This window comes from Lingula anatina, chromosome 1 (assembly GCF_051362555.1).
Source record: "Lingula anatina isolate TDL-2025a chromosome 1, LinAna3.0, whole genome shotgun sequence".
In the NCBI taxonomy this organism is placed as follows: domain Eukaryota; kingdom Metazoa; phylum Brachiopoda; class Lingulata; order Lingulida; family Lingulidae; genus Lingula; species Lingula anatina.
The window spans coordinates 21,235,981-21,261,300 of record NC_141767.1 but is presented as its reverse complement, the minus strand read 5'-3'; the positions used below and the strand labels follow the sequence as shown (position 1 = coordinate 21,261,300).

The window sequence follows — 25,320 nt, the reverse complement described above, 5'->3', positions numbered from 1 at the left end:
TGGGCACCCGTAACATAGGTAGAGTCGATTCGAGAACAAATAATTTCGCCTTAAAATGTATTGTAAGGATTTTTGACAAGACAAAAACACAATTCGAGATGTGTTTGAAGTAAAAAAAAAAAATGCATTAATGAAAATAATATAGGGCGCGTACTAAATAATGTATAAAATAAAAAAAGATAAAATAATAAATGAATAGGTCAAAATAGGCATAGATGAATAAATAACTTAAGTAAAAAAAAACTGATGATTTTCGAAAGGAAACTGTTTTAACGAAACAAAAACCACTCGTGCATAAAATTAAAAGGCAATGTGAGTTGATTTCAAGTAATTTTCCTGAACAAGGATGGGCATAGGTGTGCAATTATGCAAGTGTGAATGTCATAAAGAAAATCGGAAATGGGAGTTTTTGTATGTGCATACTATATATATGAGTAGATAGCCGTGGAAAAGTTGCAGTAAGTTACCTCCCCCTTCTTTTAATGCAGCAAATGAAATGCTTCATTTGATTGGTAGATTGAAAATACGACTTTTCTCAGTGCGGGATGCGCAATGTGCAGACGAACAAAGTGGATGCAGTATGTCTGTATCTGATTGTATTTTGACGCCTGCAAAAAGGCCACCTCATCCTAAGTTGGTAAAATACTGGAGTCAAGATGGAGAGCTCATCTTTCAGAGTATGTTGAAAGAACAGGAACATAATTATGGATCGAAAACAAACCGAGAATGCCAGCGAGAACGTTTTACACATGGTAAACAAAAAAGGATACTTTCTCCCATGCTCTAAGCCTTAAGATTTCAACGTTTTTTTTAAATTATGTTATGTTTTGAATATTAGCAATGTTTCTGCTATTCTAATAATATTCTTTCGTAATTTCTTTCAATTATATTTATTTTTTCACAAGAAACTATATATATATATCAAGCGTTTTGACCACCGTAATTACAATTTTCACCCCTGAAGTGACCTTGGCTCTCAGAAATTTTAAATGGGCAAAGTTACTGCATAAGTACCCCAAAAATGCTAAGTTTGTATGTTTGCCCACGCTCGGCTGTCACCTTGATTGGATAGTAAACGATTGTCGTAAAATTGCTAAATGATATTAAAATCGGGTGCATAAACTAGAAAACCACCTAGGACAACCTAAGACTGCCACATTAATCCAATACAATGCAAACATATTGGATTAATGTGGCAGTCTTAGGTTGTCCTAGGTGGTTTTCTAGTTTATGCACCCGATTTTAATATCATTTAGCGATTTTACGACAATCGTTTACTATCCAATCAAGGTGACAGCCGAGCGTGTGTTTGCCTTATACTTAATATTAGTTTCTTCTTACAACTTACAAGCAGTACACAGACTAGTGTAATAGAAATACATGTACTGTACTGTAGTAATAGAAGCATTAGTAACTAATTTTTTAAAAAATTAATTGTTATTAGGCTAGATTAAAAGGCATGTATAAATGAACATTATGCATTATTATAAGAACTAAAGTAAATGCAAGTATCATACATTCTATTGAAAATTTTTTCTTCATTCTTGATATCTTTTTTTTTTTTAATACAGTGATATCCCTCTACCTCTCAGGTTGAAGAGGGGCTCGTTTTTATTTTTGATGACATGAGTATATAGTTCCAGATCAATACTACAGTTCAATATACTCTGAAACATTTGGGACACCAATACCAAGTTTGAATACTGATACACACTCCAGCTATGACTCTAATTTGAATCTAAGTGATATCTCACACAGAGACAAGGGCAGTGCAGACAGGCAAGAACAGGAAAGGGAACAAGGGCACCTTGCAGGAGAACCTGTCCAAAATCACCTGCCTTCCTTTGAAAATGTCAGATACATCATGTCTGGAAGTAGAGCCACTCAAGCAAATTATGTGCAATCACAAGAAAATACCAGTTATCAAAATTATTGGCAACCAGGACAAGAACATAGCACTGGTACAAAAAGACAAGAGGTTTGGCTGAGACAAACTGATGATAATTTTGGCTCAGTCATAAATGATTATTTCAAAGCCAAGGAGTTCGATTCTTCCCAGAACACCAGCAGTGGAAAGGGTAACATTAATTATCAAAGCCAAGCTGGCTCATCAACATCTGCACAATATGTTGAAACTAATCTGGATCCATTTCTCAAAGAAACTGTCATGTCTCCACCTCTAGATTTAAGTGGGGAGTCTTCCTCTGCTATTAGCGAAACACAACTGACATCACAGGATTTGTTCACAACTCAAGGTACTGATAGTGCAAATGAATTTTCACAATTCAACACTGACAGATCACTCACTTATTGCCTGCCTCTTTATCATTCAAATACTCCTGACTTACCTGATTCATCAACAGCAGAAGCTTTCATTCACCATGAATGTCTACGAAATAGATCTGACAGATATCCTGAAACATCAAAATCTTGTCCTAACAGAGCAAGAAAAAAATTACAAGACCGTTATCCTAGCACCATGTGTTTAACCAATATGTCAGAGACACACACCAGTCCTTATCTTAAGCCAAATGGCCTAGTTGATGATGCAGAGGTCAATCAGTTAACACATTTTAAGAATGACGAAAATCAATCACCTGCCTTCACAATGCCAGTAAATCTACAACAGCAGCAAAAGGTGGACAGTGCCAACAAGACCCACACTTCATCCATTGCCAAAAGGCTGTTGCAAAAAAAGATTACTGATATGTATAAAAAGGATGTGCATTGCCATCAAGATATCATGAAAAAGACCCCAATTTCATCAATTACAAAGCGACTGCTGCTGCAAAAAGACATGCCAAAGTAAGTCAAAGTTTTAAAATGTGTCAGTAGGTTGTTAAAATGACTAGTACGAAGTTGAAGTTGGCATAAATTTAATAGGTCTAATATCATTTGTCTCCAGCATTGCTCTGCCATGTTTTAATCTTCTTTGATATTCTCTAACAGTTAGTTCTTTTAATAATTTAGTTCCTCATCCAAGAAAGTTCATACCAGTCCTTTAGAAAAAACATGTGATGATATGAAAAGTAAGTGTTGGGAGATTTTTATGTTTCATGTGAATTCCTCCGCAATTGCAAAGATTTTAATGTTGAATTGGATAAATGTAGTGAATAAAATGCATTTTGTAAAGAATAGTTCCACCTCACACATTATTCGTTTATTTGTCATGTAATGAGACTTTTTTTTTTTTGGTAAAATATGTCTGAGATGTCAATTTGATATTAACAGTAATATCTGCATTTACTGCACAGGGGATGTATTGAAGGTAAAAGATGTTAATATTCCAACCAGCCAAACTGGAAAATCCTTTAAGGTACCCTACAAGAAAAATAAAAATGATACTGCCTGCAATAATCAAAGCAAGGTGAGTTACTAAAGTAAACGCTTAATGAAATGTATGAAATGATCAAAACTAGTTACATGGTTTGTATTGTCTTTTAAAATAGATGTAATATACATTATGCATTTATCCTTTAGCATAGAATTGTGGACTGTGCTTAATATTCATGATACTTATTTTCTGTATCTTAGATATTATATTGCAAAATTATTTATTTTGGTGGTTTCTCTTTATAGCATTTAGCAATCTTATGTTTCAGAATTGTGAAGACACCCCCATGAAGGTGAATAAAAAGATCCAGCAATTAGCTAATCTTTCTTCTGATGAGAGGCACCAATTGCAAGGAAAGCTACTTCTTGCAGATGAAATTGCAATGACATTATTATATGCAGATGGATCATCTCAGTTGAGAGAACCAACAGCAAGAAAGGTGCCCTTCTCTCTAGATAAAAAGTGATACATTTAGTGAAATTGAATATTTTTGTTTGTGAAACAGTCAAAGAGCATCTCATACCAGTATGTTGTAAACATGACATATTTGTGAGTCAGTAACATCTCCCATAATCTTTTCCTATGAGGAATGTGGTACATGGTTTTTGGTTGCCCCCCCCCCACCCCCCATCCCACCCCCAGAGTTTAAAAAATCTTACATATTCCATTAAATGCTCTGGTACACCTACTGAAGCTGCTAAACAACAATTAATTACCCCCTAGCAGCCTCAGTAGGCGTGACAGACATCTAAGCCACTTAAATTGATAGCAGTTTAGCGAGAATCCCCTCAGGGATAGATTGATCCACAGTTAGTACGATAAGAAATTAAAAACAGAAAAGCATAATCTTAACAGATATGATTGTTTGATAGGCTTTACGCCAGTAAATGACTGTTGACGCTCATTAGATTTGCACTTTCAAATTAATATGACTTTTTTTAATAAATAAATATTGCTCAAATTAATGAAATTTCAAAATACATGAGGTACAGGCACATTTATTTTTTTACAGAAAAGAGGCATCGCCCCAGAGGACCAGGAGGTAATGCTTTGAAATATTTGAAAAGTTTAAAAATATACTGATCTATGTAAAACCATAATCTTGAAAATTGTTATAGTTAGCAATTGACATTATAACCAGTATGCTAAAATTACTGTAAATGCATTTTATTTACATGCCATATGCATAAGATAAAATTAAGATCTATTGTGCATGTATTAATTAATTCATTTATTTCATCTTAGGCTGTCTCAGTGGTGTTGGCATATCAAAGTAAAGAAAACATCCAGCTTAGCATTGCTGGTGTAAAGAGGGCCAATTCTTTGTTGTACATGTATGTGGCTTTTCCTCTCTGCAGTGAAGATGAGGAGTGTTTCAAATGGTCCAGGTATAGAAGAATATTTAAAACCCTTAATGAAATGAGTCTTCTTTATTTTTTCTTCCATAATTGGCTATCTGAAACAAATTTTATTTATTTGTTAGTTAGTTAGTTTATTTATTTATTTATTTATTTATTTATTTATTTATTTATTATGTCAATTTGATTGTATTTTATTTTCAATTTGATATACATAATGTTGTAGGTCTGCCATATGTGCTTTGATGGCAGCTAAATGTAGGAAGATCTGTTTTGATTCTCAAGAACTGATGAGCACTCTGATCAGTAAACTGGATCTGGATCCTAAAACAGGTTTGGGTCTCAATTTAATCCAAAAGTTAAATCGTTTCTCTATTTGATAAAGTGAGAAATATATATTATTTAAATCAAAATTGCATGACAATTGCACAGTTGATCCATAAAAAGTGTGTTAATGGCCAATATGCTGTTTTTGTTTTTATCCTTTATCAACCTTTCAGTAATCTCTCAGTGGCTGGTGTTTGATCCTAGAATATGCTGCTGGATTTTAGATCCAGAACAACCACCTTGTACTTTTACTCAGATGCTAAAGAGCCTACAAGACACTGGCTTGGTAATGCATGCAGGTTGATTGTTGTGAATGTATTGTTAGTAGTATTTGCATTGCAATGAAGTATTGTTTCATTAATTTTCATTCAGATTATCTGTTTTATCCATTTGCTTTAAACATATTGCTTTTCTTGATTCTTTTGTATTTTATGGGAAATTAATTATTTTGACTATTAGAAAAATTCTGCAGCCCATTGAATCTTACTTTTAGTATATTACATATAGGGTGTGTGTGCTTGTGTATGTTATTAGTACCACCAGCGTGTACGCTGGCGGTACTCATGGTTTTAGTCCCGACCCGTCTCGTCCGGCTCCGCCGGCTCCGCCGGCTCCGTTGGCTCCGCCGGCTCCGTAAGCTCCGCCGGCTCCGCGTACTGGCGCCGGATACAAGTCACCGTTACCGCTTCTCCTCCTAGACCGCAAGGACCCCTGTCCCCATCTCTTGGATTTAGGTCACATATAACCTCAACTTGAACCCCCAGGTTTTTTTGTCCCAGTCGGTACATTGACCTGGGCGTGACGCTCCTTGAAATGCACCCTTGTCAAAATTTTTGAAAATTCAATGTCAATTATCTACCCTACGGAAGGAATTATGGGAAAATTTTCTACAGACGGCTTTCCAAAAGTCATATGTGTAGATTTCAAATATGCCCTTGGATTTGACCTTTGACCTTTATTTCAAGGTCAAACGGGCCAAAATTTTCAAAAAAATGAAATTTTTTACGAAAAAAAATATTATTTGCACTGTTATTCAGACACTACACAGACTTAACCAATAATTATATTGGAAAGTGTTACCCTTTGGGTCATCTTTCATCTCTGTGAATTTGGGGTCAATTGGTGCATTTTCACAGGAGTAGCGGCCATAAAATACCGAAAATGAAAACTGTCTCTAATTCGGGAACCGTTAATGCTAGCGACCCGTTCTTTTTTGCATTTTGTAGAGCATGTAAAGCCCAACACTGAGAGTGGTCTCCGTTTTTTTGTATTTCATACGGTTTTCATGTTATGCTGTATTAAAAAGTACTTTGTGGTGGCACATTTTTGTAACTCAGAATTGTAACATTTAGTCCCTTATATCTCCAAAACTGGCAGAGATAGGTCAATAGTTATTATTTAAGTTGAATAGGAAGTCATTTACTTGCAATCTAGATGTGAGCTTGAAATTGACCTTTGACCTACTTTTCACCATGAACTGAACTTTGCAAATTTTTGTTCCCTTTTATCTCCAAAACTGTAGTGAGCAAGGGTAGGAAAATGCAAGTCAATTTGAAAATCTGCTTGATTGTATCATTTTTAGTTATATTTTTTGCATATTTTGAGAACTCTTGTTGATTGCATCTTATAGAGCTTGTCAAACACCAGACTGGTGATGGTGTCCCTTTTAGGAGGGGGGGGGGGTCCATACGAATGCGCTTACTCCAGCTGGTGGTACAATATCTGGAGGCGGTATCGCCTCTCTGATCCTCTAGTTTTATATACTTATTACAGAGGTTTGTCCAATGAATTGTGCATAATACATCTATTATATTATATATACACTGCTACAGTTTAAAAGGTATCTGCATTCTGTTTTAGAGCATTCCTGAAGGTGATTCCACTGAACCAGTATGTGAGGATTTGCGTTCCCTTGGTCCTGTGATGCAGGTTCTTTACCAGAAACTGTCTTCAAGGCATCTATGGGACCTGTATACTAAGTTAGAGATGCCACTGACCACCATGTTAGCTGTGATGGAACTTAGGAGGATCCAAGTAGATACTAGCTGTTTTCTAAAGTATGGGGACCTGCTCAAGGTTGGTTGGTTTAAAGGTTGGAATAAGGTCAAAACTGAGGCTGAATTATGCTGCCCTTGAGACAAATTCCATATTTTTTTTTCACTTACAAGTTCAGAAGTTGCCAAGCTTGGATATTTTATCATGTGTGGGAATTTGGACAAAGACACTTGTTCACAAGTTTTTTTTCTATATGCAGTTCATTTGGTGGCATCTTTTACATATGCAGTTGCTGACATGAAGCTAATAACATCAGTTTTGTTTTTGAAAATTTTCTTCATATCATACAAATGTAAAATGTTAAAAGTTTGTCTTTTTTTTCTTTAAGAAAAAGCTAGCCAAATTAGAACTGGCAGCTAATGTTGCAGCAGGGCATTCTTTTTCCATTAACAGCCACAGTCAGCTCAGACAGGTAATACCAACATAATCAAACAAAAATGCACTGCTTTGAATATGAAGATAATCATATAAAATCATAGTTAATCATAATGATTGTAGTAACAGAAAGAATACCTATGCACTGCTTATTATTATTATTATTATTGTTGTTGTCTTTATTATTATTATCATTATTATACAGTTACTTTTGATATCCTCTATGGGCAGTATCCTAATGGTTTCATTTTTTTATCCTTTCAGGTGCTATTTGAGGAATTAAAACTTGATGCCAAGCTTCCAAAGAAAGCAAAGATAGCTAAAACATCGGTAGGGCAACAGAAGTCAACATCAGAAGCTGTACTTTCACAACTAAAAGACTTGCATCCTTTACCCAAGATAGTGTTAGAATACAGACAGGTGTGTGTATTATTTGGATTAATGTTAAAATTGCCACTATACCTGTTTTACAATTATGATCAGACCTTCATTATGGTGACTGCTTTATAAGATACATTGATTTCTAGGTTGTATGCTAGCAACTCATTCCCCTCCTTATGCTGGTATTAGTGTTCATCTGACCAATCTCCTGTGGATATGGTCAGGTAATTTATGTGCCTGACACTTGTGGGCATTCATCGTAATGTTTCCTTTAGATGAATCTGTCTCTGAAGCAGTAAGGTTTTTTTTCTTATGCATTTATCCAGTAACAAAGCAGTACTGAATAATATATAACACTGTAGTAGTTCATGATGTTAAAAGCGTAGTAAAATTTATGGAATAAAAGGTAATGCATAATCTGTGAAAATTTTAAAATTCAGATCTTTATTTTTTAGAAAAAAATCATTTTAAAATTGTGATAGGCAATGCTTATATGATAAAACTTAAAACAGTTTCATAATTTTTTAGCTCCAAAAGTTAAAATCTACCTATATTGATGGCATGCTGGCATTTGTTGAAAATGGCTATCTCAGCACTCACTGGGACCAGACAGCTGCAGCCACTGGACGCCTTACCTCTACCAGTCCTAACATACAAGCTATCCCAAAACTTCCTGTGGTGCTGACTGGAGTTAATATTACTGGTAATTTACATACAAATCACAGATATTTATTGGTGCTATCAAGAATTTTGGTTTGCAGCAAGAATCATCCTTCTGAACTATATGGTGTTATGTTAGTGGTTATTTATTTGAAATTGGTTCTGTAATGTTATGTAAGTGTTACTGGCATATTTATAGAATATTCTCTCTTCTGTTGTTTCGAAAAAGAGGATGAGAAGGAACAGCAGGTGTTTGCAAGAGACCCATTTGTCAGTAGCGATGGATGGTCATTTCTAGCAGCAGGTAAATATTTCTGTTTTGTCCACTGTATGAAACAAGGCAAATACAATAAAATATTAATTGATTTGGCAGTTTATTCATTAAGAGGTATGCACATCCTTTCAGAATACACAATAGACAGAAATTTTTACAAACATAAGACCATAATGATTTCAGTTTTTATCTCAATACAGATACTATTACATTGTTAGTGGTCCATTTTTCAATGATGCTTTGAATACATTTTAATATTTAATTAACATGTTTTTCTTTTACTCTTAGATTTCTCTCAAATTGAGTTGAGATTGTTGGCTCATCTATCAGATGACACTGTACTACTGGAGTGTTTCAACAGGGATGGAGAAAGTGACATTTTTGTGGAACTTACAGCATTATGGTAAATGATGTGATGTGAAATATATAATGTTATGCTTACATAAACAGGATATATAGTTAGAAATGCTATCATAAATAAATGTTACCATATTTTGCTGTATTTTAACATTTATCTTTGATATTGGCAGGTTGTGTAAGGCAGCAGATGATGTCAGTATGATGGAACGAGAACAGACCAAAAGAGTGGTATACTCAGTCATGTATGGAGTAGGTAAGTGTTTGACATATTTAGGCATGAATTTTGCAATTCCATGTAAAATAAAAAGCGAAGTCCAGGATCAACATTGATAGAAACATGAAATACATCCTGAATTAATTTCAATTGAAAGAAGTCTGTAATAAATGGTTATAACAATTAGTTATAACTTTTCCTGTCTTAATTTCACACTCTACTTCCTTCCCCCCCCCACTCTATTTTTTTCAACGAAATGCTTTCTCTTATGGTGTGTGATTGATCTTCCAGGCAAAAATTCCTTGGCAGATTACCTTAAGATGAGCCCAAATGAAGCCAAGGCCATCATGACCAGTTTTCTAGGTTTGTAATGGCAAAGGATAAGAACTTTGAACTGGCATTTATGAATTAAGAATTATGTGAATATTTCAGTTCATTGCTTCTTTTAGTAACTTAATTTAAATTGTGTTAATTTCTGTATTTATCTGAACCTGTATCTGAAGCACTTTAAACTTGTTTCATAAATATGTATAATGGTCAAACTTGTATGAAGCCATAACTTGTATTGTACAAGAACAATTACAGTTCAATGTATGATGAAACCACATTATCAATCCAAATATTTATTGTGGAAGTCGGCTATTTTCGTATCTGGTTTTGTCGTTGCAGTAAAATTTCCAGGAGTCAACATGTTTACAAGAAAATGCATTGAGCAGTGTAGGACTAATGGTAGATCAATTATAATCCCTTTTACTAAGAAATAAAAGCATATTTATGTCTTATCTTTTTCCATATTTCTAAGAAATGCTTTTAATTTGAAATACTTACAATAATTTAATGACATTTACTTTAAGAGGCAAGTGTTTTAAGAATTACAACACTTTTTGTAAAGTAGATGTAGGTCTTTTCCAATTTTAACAAATCTCCCATACTCAATTTTGCCCTCTGCTAACTGGAGCCACAACTTGGATGTCAGCTATGTTTACTTCACAGGTTATGTATGTACCATATTCAAGCGAAGAAGATGGTTCCCAAACATCAAGCACCCTTCGCCAATGTTAAGAGCTCAGGCTGAAAGACAGGCTGTCAATTTCTGTGTACAAGGTAACATCTTCAAAATGGCAGATTTTTATCGTCTCTTCAGAAACAAAGTCCTGCTTTTACCTATTGCCTGATCAAGGACAAAAATATATATTTCTATTTTTTGTCACATTATAGAGTTCTTTAAAATTACTTTTTACATCTGTTAAGCCTCTGTATTATTTTGTAAAATCAGATAAAGTAGAATCAAACAGAAATTCATAATTCATTCAGTAACTTTTTATTTACCCTTCTTTCTTTTTTAAAAGGCTCTGCAGCAGATTTGTGTAAGGCAGCCATGTTACAAGTAGAACATACCTTATCTGCTAGGGCACACCTTAGTGCTCAGTAAGTCTCTCTAATGCAAAGATTGAATTTTTGGTAATATCTATGACATATTAATTGATTGAGTTATTGTAAAATTAATCTGTGCTTGTCCAATTTGATAGATATATTTCATCTTATATAATTAGATCAAAAATGTTTGTTATAATTAATGCACATTAATGTGATGTTTTCAGATTGCTTGTCCAGATTCATGATGAGCTACTGCTGGAGGTACCAGATTCAGAGATTGAAGAAACCAAAGGTTTGTGTCACTTATAATTTCAAAAGCATAAACTATACACAGTCCACAAATTTATATAATTTATACTAATTATTCATGGGGTGATAAACGTTTCAGCATTGAAAAGAAAAACCTTTACATATCCTTTTCTATTTGTATAATATTCAGGTGTTATAAGAGGGATAATGGAATCTTCTGAAGGGTTGTGTGGTGATATGACTCATCTCAAGCTTCCCCTGAAAGTCTCCTTGTCCTGTGGAAAGACATGGGGCCACATGACAACTTGCTGAAGAGTTGACAAGGGTTACAAATTCCACATTTTTGTCATTGGACCAGCATGTGAAGTGCAAACAACTGCATTATTAATAACCAAGACTTTTTTAAACTGCACCTTTTTATTACCAGTTCTTATTACAATGTGAATTTGTTCAATTAGCACTACCCTGTGTGCTATTTTGCAAGAAAATGACACAATTCTTCACTACATATGGCTACATATTGCTTGCCAATAAGTAACTGTGAACATTACTGTGAAACAGCTTGTTCTATGTTTTCTGTTATTTCACTTAAAAAATGGAAAGTCATGCTTTATATCATCTAACAAAAAGCTTATTTCAAAGTTTTTGCTCTTGATATCACTGTTATGTAGTATTGAACATTTATCACCATTTTGTCAAGCTGCCAGGAGTATTTTCATTTTGTAAGACTATATGATAAATTTACATTATATCACTATGGCTGTGTCTTTTATAACTGACAGCACAATAAAGGGTCACTTAAACTTAAAATCAACAAGGATCAGTTATTTGCAGTCAGATTCATGAGAATTCATAAGAATTCATAAAAATTCATAAGAAGTTCATCGTTCAGTGATCAAAATTTTTGAAGGACAGATCATGCAACTGACTGCTTGATATGCAAAATTGATGCAATATATTTCAGGTTTAAATCCTGCATCTGAATATGCCATTAGATCCAATCAGCCATCACTAAGAAGAACGTTATTTTAAAATAATGTTATTCCTTCATTCCTATTTTATTTTGTTACAACAAAGTGCCATAACAGGACTACAGAAGGGCACTAAGAGTATAAATTTTGTCAGGTAAATAAAGTAAAAAAAATCTTATTGATGAATAAACCCCCCTGCATCTCTGCTAACAGGTTGAAAAATGCCCCTTGAGTATTATTCTGACAACCTACCCTGAAGTACACCTTCTAAGCATTGTGTACTCATCTATATTAGTAAACAATTTGGCCATTGTGTTAGAAGACCTCTTCATGAGAATATGCTCATTGTTTTTATGACTTCATATATATATATATATATATATCACATAGACCATGAAGAACTAACATTTTAAAAACTTGGCTCTTGGCTCTACATCTGTATATGATTTGGCCTACATTGCTTTTGAATGTAAAAAACAAGTGTGCCATTTTCAGGCCCACCCAACTACCAGACTTGGCACATAAGGATCCTGAATTAACCGGTATATCGGAACACACTACCCATTTTCAAGGTGTGTGTCAGATCGCATTTCAGAGTATCATACCCCAGAACAATTTTTGTAGGACAACCGCGGACTCATCCTGTCGGTGTTCTGACTGAAATGCGATCTAACACACACCTTGAAAATGGGTAGTGTGGTCCGATATACCGGTTAATTCAGGATCCTTATGTGCAGAGTCTGGTAGTTGGGTAGGCCCGATTTTGTTCTCGAGTTCACCTATTTACACAAGACGAACTAATGGGAAGTCTGAAAAATAAACCATAATGATAACATTACCTCCTTTGCTTGACAATTCATCACAGCAGCATGGGAAGAACTAGACTTGTGTACAACATTTTAAATATAAATTGGCTGTCAGCTGATAAGCCGCCAACACAATAAGATGATATTGAAACTTACATTATAAATATTAAAATAGTAACATGAGGATAAATGTTACATATATAATAGTCATAGCATTTAATTTTAAAAGTCTAACAATTTGACATATCATTACACAGAAAACTCATCACAGTTATATAAGGATGATTTTTTCGTGTTTTATTCAATACGAATTATTAGCAAAAGCAGTATGTACATCAGCATATGATTTTTCACTTTCAGTAATTACTTATCAATATTTGTCTGTGGCAATGTTTACATCGCACAGGTTTGTCAATTGGGCTGAATATCTTATCTTTGAATATCTTGCCCAAGTGTACAGTAATTTGTTATGATTTAGGTTGAACTTTTATTGAACTTCCCCAATAGCGTTCCTGTGTCAATTGCTATATTTCATACAACTGTTTCTGCTCCACATCCCATTTGCAATTTCTTCATTTTTCTCAGAATATGTGCCACATCTGCACATCCACCAGTTCCCTGCACAATTTTTGGTTCCTCATCGGAGGAGGAGTGTGCAGAATTATCATCACAATAATTCACAGGTGTATCTGGGCGTGACAACAAAGGTTCCCTAGCACGAACATCAAGTTGATCTTCCTTGAAAGAAACTCTTAACTTTCTGGCCCTGTTTGAAGCATCTTTTGACTGTCTTTTGGGTGATCGAGGGGGACTAGCAGTATTCTTCAGGTTGTTTTCATATGTGGAGTTTTTTCGGGGGGACATGTTTCGGAGGTGTTTAGGAGAGGGGGCATTTTGCAGTGGTGACCCATTTGAAATGGTCAAATCTGCGACATCAGGTTTGTGCTTGTGACTAGGAGAGCCAGTTTTGGGGGAAGACCTACCTCCTTTACTTTCAGCTGAAGTGACCACTTTGGGTTTACGCCTAGGTGAATGGATTTTTGGTGATGCTGATCGGTCATTGCATGTAGTCTCATCACTTGAAGAGCTCGTATACTTTCCAGGCAAGGGTTCTGAAGGATTGTCAGAAATGTTTTGGCCATTATTCAGTTCTTTGGTTTCTTCCCCATATTTTGCTGTGTAAGTAGGAGAGTCATCATCTTCATTAATACTTTGGCCCAAGTCAGAAGGGGGATCTGGAAATACAAACTCCTCACCGGCAACATCAAATGGGTTAAATCTCTGGAAAGGAGACCTGGGGGGTGGGGGAGGAGGTGGGGTCACAGGGGCAGTCTCCCCCTGGGGTTTAGTCTCTGAACCCTGGTTGGTCTCCCCATCTACAAAATCAAGACCACTCAGAAAATGACTTATGTTCACATTTCCTTTCTGTTTCACAACCTTTGGAGGTTGTAAATAATTATATTCCTCTGCTGACTTGGCCTCACTTTTTTCATTGTCATTGTCTTCTGTTTCTCCAATGCTCATGTTTGAGTAGTCTTCTCTGGATATTCTGGATCCCCCATTATTGGAGGGGGAGATATCCTCACTGCTATAGCCACTGGAGTAGCGTGTGTTCTGCTCTGGGGACAGATACTCAATACAGACACCAGGGCGGTTGGTATTAGGAGAGGAAATCATGCTATCAATATACTTACTGTAGACCATCAGGGTGCAGGAGAAGAGAGAAAAAGACAATGATTAATACTAATATACTGTGTAGTGTTTGCTGTGCAGTACAATGATGTCATTTCACAAAAATTCAAAATCAATTCAGTACATAAAAGACAAATACACAAATGCTACCAGAGGGTCACAGCAGTTAATTGTCTTCCAAGCAAGGGTATGTAAACCGAGTTTCAGATCTGATAGGTGCCAGTTTCTCTTTTCATATGTAGATTTGAAAGTGGAGATGCTGGCACCCATTAAATCTGAAGTATGGGATAGGGGGAAGAGGATAAGCAGGAATGATATAATGCAAAGCATGGTTTTCAAGGTATTGACCAACTTTTTGATGAAAGAGAAACATGTCTATACAATTTGTTTCATCTGATCCTGTTTTGTAACTTATTTAGGATGTGAATTTCAAAATGATTTAATCATAGCCAAACTGATACAAGCTGAAATATTTTATTTCAAAATGATACTTCAGTTCTAAATTTTTTTGCTGTTAAGGGACCAACTGACATGCCTTATTATGGGACTGAGTGTCACCACAATGAATAATTTTTTGGGGAAGAATAACCATGTATCAATAAACATTGGATCATCAAGTTCCATTCTGGCATTCCTTGTGGTTTCTCACATACATGCAGGGTGAAAACCGCTAAACAATTCCAGCAAACCATGCAAAACTCAACACAAATATCACAAAATATTTTTCAACTTATATTTTTATTACAAAATAGAATAATATATTGCTTTAAAAGTAACAAAATTATAACTGAAAACAACAGGCAATGTATACCACTGAAAGCCAGATTACAAATTGCCCAACGAATTTTACACCAGAAAATTCTCCCAATAGCTTACAAAAGCTCTGATTAGATTCACATTATCAAAAATCAAATCTGTATGCCTTTAGATCAATAAATAAAATCTAACATATTTCTCCCTGAATATATTTCAAAGTGGTGTGAAATAATTCATTTTCCTTTATTTTCTGGAAACTAATAGGTAATAATTGTACATGGTATGAACTTAATGCACTATTTGTTAGAATCGGTTTGCACATTACAAGAGCATTTTGAGTAGAATCTATCTTTGGATAAAAGGGTCAGTCTTCTGCATGTACATGTACATTTCAACAAAAGCCAACTTGTTTCTTAATCAGCTTGGTTGTTTCCAGTGTCCTTATAAAACCCCAAGCACATCAAGAACAAGACAATTTCAAGGTTTCTAAAAAAGAAACTTAAAACACCATAATATTAAAATTTCACAAAATTGTAAGAAAACACCAATGTGTGCATTTGCCAGGCAGGATCATATTATTGCATTCATCAGCATTCTAACAAACACCAGAAAAACAGACTGACCACACTGCTAAGTGTTGAGGCAATTCATACTTTGGGGCTCATTTTTTGAATTCATTGATGAAAAACCAAGTTATCACAGACATTGCTCTCGATAATACTTGTAACATTTTAAAATGGAAGTGATTGAGACAATAGCTCCACAGTCATGTTATTACTATTACGTTAACCTAAAACTTTTGTTGACAGAGGTTTGCCTTGTTCATAGTCATTAGTTCATGGGCAATGTTCTACCATTATAAAAATCAATACTTGGCTTAGTCAGAAACTTGCCATAAAATGAACTAATAAATAGACTATTTATTACAGCACTGATTGACATGTTTTAGGTCTGCTATTAATATCCATATCCAACACTATCTGACAGAAATGCATACAACCACAAAAACTCTTGGTGAGGTTGACACACTTCAGCAACAACTGGTAAAGCTGACAATTTTCCTGTCATGTGTTTTTAACATAATTGGCATGTAAATGCACTTCCATGTTAAGGTGTAAAAAACACCTTTTACATCAATAGACTTAGAGATGAGTATTACAACAACCCATTTGAAATGATTGATGGAAGGGGCATAAATCATTATCACTGAACCAGTTTAGATGGGAACTGAGCATAAAGTTTTTTTTATAGCTTTATAGACCCATTCAATCACTTCATCAATGCACAACCTGTCTGTACACAGTATACTCTGCCCTTACTTGTCAGCCACTTCCACACCATACAAGCTGTTTTTCATGATATAGTCTATTACAGCATCCTGGACTAGGTACTTAACACTCTCTTGTCGCCTTAGTGCCCTCCTGACAGAAGAAAATGTTATATTTGCTTAAATCATGATGAAAAAATTAGTTTTACTTCAAAACAAAAAGAGTGAAATTTTCGTGCAATCTGTGAGGCATCTAGTTACCTTGAAACAGCTTGATATGCTGTGTGACATCATATTTTCTCTTATTAGCTTTAGTTATTAAATATATATTATCCAGATCTAAATACTTGAGCTATGGAATATCTAAACTACAATGCATTTCTAATTACAACTCAATAATTTTTCTTTTTTCATGTGTCTGAAAAATAAGCAAAAGTCCTAAAAAGTGAGTTTGTCAGAAGAAGAAACATTCTTTCTGGTAATGCTAAAAAGATAAATTCTAAAACATAATGAAAAACATTGTTATATTTGAGTCATCTGACATTTCCTAATAAGTCTAATAACTTTTCTGAAATTGTTTGATGTTTGAAATTTTCTAATAGGTCAGAAAAATCCTAATAAATCTACTTACCTTATTTTTGTGGCACTGATATCATTGGTGATCCACTCTGTGACTATATGAATATTGTACTAAAACCAAAAAAAAAAAAAAATAAACTGTTTAAGCCAATTTATACTCTATAATGGACAGGCATCAAAGTAAACAAAAAAGAAAGGAGATTTCATTACAAATTAAATTAATGATCATTGTATATGTGGAACCATCTCATCATTCATATCACATTGAACTATAAGCAGGCACTTAAATGTGTTAAAATTCTTGCCAAATCTCGTCTCCGGAAGCCCTTGCGCAGTCAGTGGAATTACACAGGGACAAATGACAAGTCTGCTTCTTTAATTTAGTCTTAAAACAGGTTGATCTTAAACCAAGGAGAACATCATAGTGGACTTAAATCAATGAATCATAGATTTAATACAGATACTAAACAAGCACTTATCTGCACCAGAAGCATGTTTACCTGGAATTTGGAGAGCACATCATTTTCATAAATAAACCTGCTTGGATTTGATCCTTCTCTTGTTATACACACTAGGCCATAGTTCCTTACAATGTCTTCAATCTAAAAAGTAGTTTAAATATGCAAAATTGATTAACAATACCTTATCACACATCTACAACAATTGACATAGCCAGTTTTTTCTTCTATTTTTCTTTCTATTTTGCATTTTACAATGCAAACATTACAAAATGTTCCTCTTAGTAGGAGCATAACAGAAAGTAGAAGGCTAAAAAACTACTAAATAATCAAACAAAAAAGTATAAATAAAGCAACTAAATATAAGAAATATCAGACGCTCCATTATGCCTCAGTTTTGGAATAAAGCAATTGATTTGTGGAGAACAATTGATTTGTGGAGAACATCACCTGTGGAGAAAATAACTTGAATGTTCAGTAAAATAAAATAAAAATTGAAACTAAAGTACAACAAGTGTACTTCGAAATAATCCTATAATGGATGACTTACATCAGCAGGCTTCCAGAGTCCTGGCACAGCAAAAGACTCCAGCAGGTCACCTCCACAAAGAAGCTTCACTTGGACAGGGCCTTGGCCGTCAGCTTGGTTGTGGAGCATGTTGCAGGACACTGGAAACAGATGGACAACATATATTTAAGATAGATATTTATCAATAATGCCACTTAAATGCTACATGAATGTCTCTGATTTAAGAACAAAAAGGAGAGCTGCATTCAGTTTGAACTGTGCCTTTAACTGGATTTTCTTTGATAATTGACACATACGTTTAATTTATCTATAAAACTCCAAAGAATTTTACAATATTTTAATGTCACTGCATTCTTAACAAATTCAGTCAATATTTGAAAAATATTTGAAAGGCAAGTTAAAAGCACTCATCCTCCTACTCACTTGTGTCAGTATACATCAAAACAAATATTTACTTCCACTTTCTGCCCAAGAGCATATTCAACATTATTGACTGGGATTCTTGGATCAATTGCAAATATATGATGTATATGGCAACTGACCATACACTTACTAGTAATTTTACCTCTTGGCTTTTACTCCTGGACATACCAAAGATTACTGACCATTTGCAATTAAATGTTGAGGCTGCACAATAAGTTTTACTGCTAAAGGCATTTGTGTGTTGATTCAATACTTTGATGTTAGCTTCATTTCGATTCTGTTTGAAAATTCAAAGGCAGCTACTTGAAAATAATTATTTGTTACAGCTGCTAATGAAAATGTTCAGCATCATCAAAACCCTCAATGAGCACTTGATTTTTTTCAAATAGGGAAATGGACTTAAATGTTTAGTATTAGATCTGAGCCTAAGTTGGGTACCAGGTGTTAAACATAATGTGGCATTTTTTTCCTTTCCATCTTTTCTAAATGCCAACATTGATTTAGTAGCTGACTGAACTTCACAAATGTGACACAAACATTCTTGTGCTAAGGTTTTTACAAAGTTTAAAAATACCCTACTTGCTACAGCAGTTAACATGAGGAAAGATAAGATCAATGACCTTCAAAATTTTCCAGTATTTTTTTGTGGTGCAACCTCGACATAAGTTCAGGATAGGCTGTCTGACTCATTAATTAACTCCAATTCCAATGCAATCTACTGATAGGGAGGTAAATAAATTAATTTTTAAAACACATGTCCTTGATGAGTCGTAGACTTTCTGTGGTTACAGTTGCAACTTTTGACATCACATTTTAAACATACTTAACAATGCTGAATTTATATTTCAGTTGACATTTACGACCAGTTAGATTTAAATGCAGAGCCCAGTGGGAGATACTGATACTTAACTGTAATTATCAGGCATAGTCAGAGCTCTAGAAATCAATGAGATCCCAAAGGACTTGGCTAGACAGGCTAACACTGGCAACATATAAATTAAATAATGCTTTTTACCATGTAAGCAATAAAAACCCTTGTGGACAAATCTATGATACTCTACCCATTGTGTAAGATGAATTTAAAACATTTGGTTCGAATAAAGAGTTTCTTATCAAGATCCATCTGCTAGATAAGTATTTTAATATGCTAGAGTCCACTGACAGCATTGAATATTTTAGCCAGGATGCAATGCATTGGGGTTACATTTAACTATACTGAATAAGAATTTATTGATTTTTCTATTTACCTACTCTAATGAGTATCCCACTTCAATCAAAGAGCTACGCCCTCTAAGTGCATTCAAGATAAATGCTACCATTATCTTTCTTCTATAGAAGGTGATTAAAAATAAGGGTACAAACATTTTATTCTTGGAAAAACCATAGAGTAACGATTCCCAACAAATTTGCTCTTCAGCTAGTTATTTCATACGATTTTTCAAGACTCACCATGAGTTGTTCCAGCATTTGTTTTTCGTTTCTTCTTAGCTGGTAGCTCTGAGTTTCTTGTGGGTCTAAGTTCATTGGCATTATATATAGAGTCTTGTTGTGCTTTATGATGAGCTAAAATTCTTGCTGTCTCTGTCCAAGTATCCTGATCACTTTCCCAAGTATCAAGTCTGAAAAGAGTTTAGTAGCTGTGGGTATTAGGAATTGAAAGTAATGTTCCAAACGTAGTATACATCTTGTCAGATTTGACCAATTCATACCAAGCATCACAACTGATTTCCAATCATTTATCCTTAATAAAATTATAATAATTTTGTTGAATGTCACCAAATTTCATGAAATTTTGCCTAAATTCTAATGCTATCTGGTATATGAGAAATGTAATTACATTCAATGAATGTCACCAAATTAATGTCACCATAGAATCATGCCCCGACTTGCATGTTATCATAGATATGAAATGATAATCCATACATATTTTATGCTTGCAGAGAGAAACTTTATTTCATAACAGAGTGATATATCTAAATATTAACTTACCTTATCCAAGAAGATGTCTTGAGAGATCTCCGTACCATTTCACACCTGTGTTTGGCTGGTTCGAGGTCCTATACAATAGAGGGGAAATAAAAACATGGATTACACAATGAATATGAGAGGTAAGATGCAAGATTTCTAGAAAGATAAAAACTTCAGTCACCATCATGAAAATGCTACCCTAGGTTCTAGATTCCGGTATTGCCAGCTCGATCTTGATTTCATATATAACCTATAGTAGCAATACCAGGCTCTAGCGAACAGTGGCAACTCGGGGGCGTTCTTCTTCAAAATTCTGCCTGGGGCGCTTCCATATTTGGAAGTCACACGTCACAGCTGTGTCCGCCTGAATCCATATTTGGAAGTCATAAGTCACGTACGTCACAGGTTTGACCGCCTGGAGCTGCCTTTCCCGCCTTGCGCTGAAGTCTCGTGCCGGCGAGACAAGAAGCAATTAAAGTGCCTGACGCGGAGTTAGAAGTTTGAATTGAAAATATCTTGCAGTCGAAGGTCAGTGCCACAATACAAGCAACATTCTGCTGTAAAAACTTATTTTCGTGTAGCCATTGCGCAGCCCTTATAGTGGTATCGGGCATACAGTGTAGCTGTCAAATTTGGCACACGGCAATCACATGTATTGTGCACGTGTATATCTCAGGACTAAATGTTCTTTGATAAGCAAAAAATACAAAAACATTGAATATATCTTTTCTTTCCGAAGAATATTATTTATTTTTTCACTTTACATCTTAAATACAGCAAATAAAATTAAATAAAGCAGAATTAAATTTGTTTTACGTTTTATTTTGGTCTGATGACATTCAACTGCATTTTCACTGCTGAGCAGTTCTATTTGATTGATGGAAAACTTTCATGGCCGCTGGTCTTCAGAGTTAGTAAAAGCGACTCCACCACAAGGTATATTTAGCAAGCTAGCTTTTACGTTGCTCTGACGCTCAGGGTAGAAAATGCGAATACATCAGAAACTAAGTTTGCTGTGCTTCACCTCATCAGATTTGAAAGACTGTACCATCTGGTTGAGTTATTTGAAAAATCTATCAAAAACTAATAAGCGGCTGTCTTCTGGGCAAATGTGGAATGGTACATAACAAATGAAGATATGATTATTTTAAAGAAGCATTGATAATGCTCATGGCACTGGTTAGTGATCTTACCTTCTTTTTGTAACCATCACTCACAGGTGACACTATGCCCTCTATCACTTCAAACCGCCCAGTCTTGTGTAAACTATCCTTGGCTATTTCTAAAATTAAATTCAAATCTACTATAACCATTATTATCATTATTACTTTTTTTATTATTCTGTGAAAGATACTATGTCGTATAGTGTCTGGAATGGGTCAATGCTACCATAAACTCCCACCAACTGGATGTACACTTACAAAATAATAGAAGGATTCAAGTGGCACATGTATCTGGCCTCTTCCTGCTTTACATCTTTAGTTGAGCAGAAACCAGGCTTCAAGTTAGAGTTAATCTGATCAACAACCGACAAGCCATGTTACATAAAATAGGGAACCTGTTTTATGCTTTGATATATCATGACTTGAATGTGCTCTGACAGCTACAAATGGACACACAAACAGTTACTAAACAGTAGGAACAGATCAGAAGCCACCACTCAAAATAAAGTATGATACAAACCATTTAAATATACTACTATTATTATTTGCAAATACATAAAATTTTGTATATAAATTAAACAGTGCTACGTGCATACAGCACACCTGTTATATTCGTTTTGATGAATGCAATTTTTACGAAAGTTAAAAACAAAATTTTATTACATCTGCAATAACATACTCAGACTACATTGTTCATACTTCTTAAATCGAAAGTGACAATCACTTAAAGGATCTACAGGTTTTCGAAATGAAACGTAGAACAGACATTTCCTAACAAAGTACAAATCGGCTTTTCAGATTGATTTTGATATACCCCTTTTCATACATAATTATAAAATAATTAGTTATAAACATTTATCTCTTTTTCTACTTACCAAACATTCTTAGATGCATGTTGGTTATGGGATTGAATGATCCACAGGCTAAAAGCACCACCCTTGTTTTGGTCGCCATTTTCAATTCGTAATTCTCGTCTGGTGTATCATGTGACTGCAATGATCATAAATCATTATTGGCTCATTTCCAACTCAGTTATATATGCATTTGGTCCAAAGCGTTCTTGTTTAGCTAATGGAAAACTTTGATACAAATATTTATGTCTGTGTTAATGAGAGTTATTACTTTTCCGACGTCAATTATGCTAAGTTGTTTACACCTCTCGCGAGAATTGTCCAAAATGGCAGCCTCCATGAAAACGTGAAAAATACACGTGCCTTGTTGAAAATTCGAATTGTCTTCGTAAATGAGCATTCATTCGCAAAACCAGTAAGTTGACCATAATCTATACTTGTTTACGTATGGTTTAAATGCACAGATATAGAGATATGTCTTTATTTTTTTTAGATAACAGTAGAGAAATGCGTTGTTTACATGGTGTATAGAAAAAGTTATTTGCAATCAGATGAACTCAGCCTGTTCTGATAATTTATTCTGAGATCAATATGTATGTAACAAATTAATCAAACAGTATTCTTTTTATTATCATGCTGATATAGGTGTGCGCGTTTATGTAAGGTGAAAAAGGAAAGATGCTTGTTCATCAAATGAGAAACGTGCATACAATATTTAAAATGAAATTTATACTGAGTATACATGTATGTCAGTCCAATTCATCGGTCTTTAGCATTTCTTTTCACGTTTTCTGCATTTACTCAGCCTTACAGCATACCAGTGACTCAAAAATACAGATGATGCTAGAGGCTGGTAATTGGGCTAATATCAATACATTGGTTTAGACGGGGGCGTAGCAATAGTCCGAAGGTTCAATAGTCCGAAGGTTCATTGGTCCGAATATTCACTATAGAACCCTCGGACCAATGAACCCTTGATTAAAAAATCGATGAAAATGTTACCACTTTTCGGACCAATGAACCTTCGGACCAATGAACCTTCGGACTATCGAGACGCCCCCAGTTTAGACACTTCATATGACGTATTCACTTCAGTAATATGAAATGTTTTTTTTCTATTGGAAATCACCAACCACGTCAGTGCACAATTAGTGTGTGTTTGGAGATATATTGGACATTGAGGATGTGCTGTCAGAAAATGACTGAATCATGAAATGCATAATATACATTCAAGTTATTGCATTACTTCAGTAGGCACAGTAAAGATATAATTAATAAGTCAAGTATCATATCTTACTGGCATACATGTATGATACTGATGCAAGCCTAGGTTTAACAAGCTATGATACGATATATATATATATATATATACTGAGACAGGTGTCACATGATATTTCTTGGTATTAAGATGTGTGTAAATGATGAAAGTTTGATTGTCATTGTACCAAAAAGGGAATGTTCCAGTGTTGTGATTGTCACAATATGTCTAGTATAAATACACTTTCTTGTTTCTGTTCCAATAGTTTAAATATCAGTATAAAAAAGAATACAGAATTGGTAACATTTTTATTCCTTGAAAACGTGACTAATGTAGTCGTATGTGCTAAACATATTTTGTTTTGTTAACATGCGCATTTTCTACATTTCTGAAAGATATGGGCAAAAAAAGGAAAGGTGGAATTTCTGACAAGGTGCGCAATACCAAAAAGAGCGATGAAAAGAAAACCAACCCATTTGAGATCAAAGTCAATCGACAGAAGCATGATATTCTGGGGAAAAAGATTGCTAAGTATGATAAGGGAAGACCAGGAGTGGCTAGGTCCAGGGCAATTAAAAAGGTATGTTGACCACTTAACTTGATACCTTGTATTACTCATCATCACGTTTATTGAAAACTGAGTCCATGTCAGTTCTCTTAAATTAACATTGAAGCTTATAAATATGTTGCAGTTGATGTGTGTGATTATGGAAATTCTAATCCATCCTTTGTAAATAACTAATTGAGAGGAGGCAAATCATTTGTGATAAATAAATTGAACCAAAAAAGACTTTTAAAAAAGAAACTACTGTAATATATATGCATACTGTAATATGTAAGTACTGTAATATGTATATTTTTACTGAAAGACTGATAAAACATTCACATATTCTCCTCTAAAATCATTTTATCTAAAAGCTGTGTTGAACATGCCACTCTTTAATTCAGTTGAATGCCTCCCCCATGCACTATTATTTTAATACATTTCAGAGAAAAGAAACACTTTTAATAGAATACCAAAACAGGGGCAAAGCCAACAAGTTTATAGACAAAAGGTTTGGTGAACATGATACAAAAATGACCCTTGAAGATAAGATGCTGAAGAGATTTGCCCTGGAGAGACAGGTAAGGGGTTGTGTATCTCTGATTCTGTTTCACTCTGTTATACGATAATGACTTGATCTTTTTATTGGGCAAAAATTATTAAACTTTTAGATACATCATTTTAAAATCATAAAAACTATATTTTTGTATAGCATTTGTGGTGCTTTTAATGCATAGAATAGAACTATAAGGTAGTCTGCTTTTTAATTTTGTTGCAACCACTTAATAGGAATGCTCTTATTTTAAGAAATTATGAGCTAAAAAATACAGTATCCGTAGCATTCACAATTTTCCCTCATTAAAAAGATCGAGTCATATAACCGTATTTGCTGTTTAAGTCATACCTCATTGTGTATTGCCTTGCTGTTGTATACTTTGCATCAAATTGTTTAAAACCTATTGAAATTATAATTGAATTTGATGGTGAAGGTGGAAGAAACTATGTCAGCAATAACAAAGAAAAGGTATTTTTTGACAAATGTTGCTTTTGATTAAAATTTTCAATCTGAATATGCTTTCTTTTTGAAAAGA

General features: G+C 34.4%; 3 protein-coding genes across 8 annotated transcripts in view; 2 read left to right on the top strand and 1 right to left on the bottom strand.

Moving 5' to 3' along the window:
* Positions 1 to 126: 126 nt before the first annotated feature.
* Positions 127 to 11,718, top strand: LOC106168760 (DNA polymerase nu). Of its 5 annotated transcripts, none has more exons than XM_087002381.1 (22): positions 127 to 752; positions 1,638 to 2,805; positions 2,971 to 3,029; positions 3,255 to 3,367; positions 3,603 to 3,773; positions 4,347 to 4,376; positions 4,580 to 4,722; positions 4,919 to 5,025; positions 5,193 to 5,305; positions 6,880 to 7,095; positions 7,403 to 7,486; positions 7,714 to 7,869; positions 8,359 to 8,533; positions 8,720 to 8,794; positions 9,053 to 9,167; positions 9,295 to 9,377; positions 9,630 to 9,701; positions 10,008 to 10,067; positions 10,332 to 10,442; positions 10,688 to 10,766; positions 10,940 to 11,007; positions 11,155 to 11,718. In XM_087002381.1, exons 1-22 carry the CDS (start codon positions 497 to 499, stop codon positions 11,274 to 11,276), a joined length of 3,576 nt encoding a protein of 1,191 aa, XP_086858507.1. In that variant the 5' UTR covers positions 127 to 496; the 3' UTR covers positions 11,277 to 11,718. The 5 variants fall into 5 exon arrangements, with proteins under 5 accessions (XP_086858507.1, XP_086858502.1, XP_013403383.2 ...); XM_087002376.1 differs by having other exon boundaries at positions 135 to 752; positions 1,644 to 2,805; positions 8,714 to 8,794; XM_013547929.2 differs by having other exon boundaries at positions 136 to 752; positions 8,714 to 8,794.
* A 3,434-nt stretch (positions 11,719 to 15,152) lies between these two features.
* LOC106168766 (nicotinamide/nicotinic acid mononucleotide adenylyltransferase 1) overlaps positions 15,153 to 25,320 on the bottom strand; it is a 14,690-nt gene continuing 4,522 nt past the window's right edge. Inside the window, exons 2-9 of the mRNA XM_013547939.2 lie at positions 22,452 to 22,566; positions 21,607 to 21,695; positions 20,435 to 20,502; positions 19,895 to 20,064; positions 18,044 to 18,162; positions 17,536 to 17,637; positions 17,088 to 17,146; positions 15,153 to 16,610 (exon numbers count right to left, since the gene is read on the bottom strand). Of these exons, the coding sequence (XP_013403393.1) occupies positions 16,505 to 16,610; positions 17,088 to 17,146; positions 17,536 to 17,637; positions 18,044 to 18,162; positions 19,895 to 20,064; positions 20,435 to 20,502; positions 21,607 to 21,695; positions 22,452 to 22,566 (828 nt within the window). The 3' untranslated portion in view covers positions 15,153 to 16,504. The remainder of the gene's footprint in view (positions 16,611 to 17,087; positions 17,147 to 17,535; positions 17,638 to 18,043; positions 18,163 to 19,894; positions 20,065 to 20,434; positions 20,503 to 21,606; positions 21,696 to 22,451; positions 22,567 to 25,320) is intronic.
* The window catches only part of LOC106168763 (nucleolar protein 14), a 21,283-nt gene continuing 18,596 nt past the window's right edge, over positions 22,634 to 25,320 (top strand). The window contains exons 1-3 of one of the 2 annotated variants that reach the window (XM_087002343.1): positions 22,634 to 22,842; positions 24,081 to 24,265; positions 24,676 to 24,810. In XM_087002343.1, the coding sequence (XP_086858469.1) occupies positions 24,083 to 24,265; positions 24,676 to 24,810 (318 nt within the window). In that variant the 5' untranslated portion in view covers positions 22,634 to 22,842; positions 24,081 to 24,082. The remainder of the gene's footprint in view (positions 22,843 to 24,080; positions 24,266 to 24,675; positions 24,811 to 25,320) is intronic. The other variant, XM_013547934.3, reaches the window with a different exon arrangement.